Here is a 2585-nt window from a genome sequence, read left to right on the forward strand (position 1 = left end):
CAAACTAATGCTGCTTCAGAATATTAAGAACCACCTCCAAGTGTTGCAAATGATCATCCCAACTACTACTGTATACAAGGATATCATAAAAAAAAACAGGACAAACTTCCTTAGAAAAGGCTTGAAAATTGCATTCATCACCGATTGAAAGGTTGCGGGAGCATTGGTGAGGTCAAACGGCATTACCAAAAACTCATAGTGACCCTCATGAGTCCGAAAATCCGTTTTATGAATATCCTTGTCCTTCACACAGATTTGATGATAACCAGATTTAAGATCGAGCTTAGAGAAATAACTGTAACCATGTAACTCATCTAACAATTCATCTACAACAGGAATAGGGTACTTGTCTTGAATTGTTACCTTGTTGAGTGCCCGATAATCTACACACATCTGCCAAGATTAATCCTTCTTCTTGACCAAAATGACGGGACTAGAGAAAGCGTTGGTGCAGTTTCTCACCACCCCTTGTTGCATTAGGCTCTGGATTTGTTTTTCAAGTTCATCCTTGTGTAAATGAGGATATCTATAAGGCCGCACACTTACTGGACAAGCACCATGTAAAAGTTCAATTGAATGGCTAGTGTTTCTTGGCGGAGGAAGACCCTGAATTTCTTTAAACACAATAACAAAATGATCCAACAATCCTCCCAACTCCTTAGTCTGATGATCAGAGACACGTGACATCGGTGATCCTAGCACCTTCATTAAGGTAGGCCATTCACAACCTGCTATCATTCGAGAAGGAGTGATAATGCTTTGGAATGTAGCCATCGTATCATCTACAGCTTGACCAAGTAATTTCACCATACTGCCCTTATGGTTGAACACCATAGACATTTCTTTCCAATCCATGGTCACCTTCCCCAAAGTTTCCAGCCACACAACTCCCAAAATCAAATCCACACCTCCTAACTCCAGTACATAAGCATCAAAACAAATCTGCACCGCTCCCATGTTCAGCTGAATTCCATTGCATCTACCCCTAGGTAGGACACGATGACCATCTCCTAACTTAACACCCAAGGGATTAGAAGGCACCATAGGCAATCCGAGGGTTTCCACCACCTTAGGGGATATGAAATTATGTGTGGCTCCACTGTCAATAAGAACCAGAATAGATGCACCGTGTAAACATCCCTCCAATTTCATCGTCCGGACCTGGTTTAGATTAGTGGATACACCAAACAGTCCCATAGTTTTACATTCTAATTCCTCTTGTGTGAGATCTTCTTCCGACTCAGCCTCTAACACGACAATCTCTCCTTCATCGTTGACAATTTCATCATCCCCTAAGATAATCAATCGTAACTGTTTTGTTGCACATTGATGGAGAGGATCCCATCGTTCGCTGCAACGAAAACAGAGTCCTTTCGCACGACGCTCATTAACCTCTGCACTTGGTAGATGGCGGACACCACGAGAATGACGGCGCAAATTGTCACCTAAATTTGGGCGAGAAGATGTTGTAGAATTAGTAGGGCGTGTTGACCCGGTTTGAGATCCCGAACCCGAACTAGTACGCGTTTTGCCCAAATAGTTATTAGTGTGGGTCTGAATTGCAGATCCCTTTCCTTCCCCTTCGTGAAAAGCCCAATTAGGTTTTTGAGATTTTGTCCAAGAGCCATGACCCGGCTTGTAACGTGAACCAGATCCATGACCTGAATTTTCAGCAAATTCACGTTCCACATCACGTGCCAATTGCATCGCCACATACCGGTTATGCGGCTTGAACGTTCTTAGCCGAGAATGGATGTCGTGATGTAAACCACCAATAAAATAGTCCAGAAATTGTTGTTCTGGTAACCTTCCATACTGAGATGAACACAATTTAAATTCGGCGATGTAATCCTCCACCGTCTCAGATTGCTTCAAATCCTTGAGTTCTTCGAAGGGGTTCTCCAAACGCCTTCCTCCAAATCTCGCCATCATTTCTTCATAGAGTTTCTCCCATGACAATTCCTCTGTTGAATCACGCCATAGGTTAAACCAATGGATAGTAGGGTCTTCCATACTTAACTTTGTCAACTGAATACGAACATCCTGAGAGATTCGTTGTACTTCAAAGTATGTCTCAGCACGAGTGATCCACGCCACCGGATCGTCGCCGGTAAATGCTGGCAACTCCACCTTCTTTGAGGACAAACGAAACTCATCCAACGACGAGGTAACCGTTGTACCGCTTGACTGAGGTGATTCATGATTCACCATCGCCCGTTGAATCTCCGCAGCAATGAAAGTACGCAAATCCTCAATACTAGTTTCCACACGTCCCAAGCGTTCCTCAACTGCAATAATTCTCTCTGCCATTCTCGTTTGCATGAACACGGCAGGTCGGACCAATTGATAGAACAGAGGAAAGGTAGAATAGAATGGATAAAATTATTTTATTAATGAATATGAAAACAAAAAAGAAGTTCCAGAGCTACTGCTCCTTAGTTAGAGAAAACAATTCTCTCACTGCCCAAACCCTAATATGAAAAACAGAAAATAATAGCATACATAGCTACTACCCCATACACTCCTATTTATATGGGTAATACTAAACTAACTCCTATTTATTTGGAAATACTAACAAACTAACT

General features: G+C 42.4%; 1 protein-coding gene across 1 annotated transcript; it reads right to left on the bottom strand.

Moving 5' to 3' along the window:
* Nucleotides 1–402: 402 nt before the first annotated feature.
* On the bottom strand, nt 403–2310 carry LOC127130207 (uncharacterized). The gene has a single exon (XM_051059262.1). The coding sequence runs from the start codon at nt 2308–2310 to the stop codon at nt 403–405; it is 1908 nt and encodes a 635-aa protein (XP_050915219.1).
* Nucleotides 2311–2585: the final 275 nt, after the last annotated feature.

This window comes from Lathyrus oleraceus, chromosome 3 (genome assembly GCF_024323335.1).
Source record: "Lathyrus oleraceus cultivar Zhongwan6 chromosome 3, CAAS_Psat_ZW6_1.0, whole genome shotgun sequence".
In the NCBI taxonomy this organism is placed as follows: domain Eukaryota; kingdom Viridiplantae; phylum Streptophyta; class Magnoliopsida; order Fabales; family Fabaceae; genus Lathyrus; species Lathyrus oleraceus.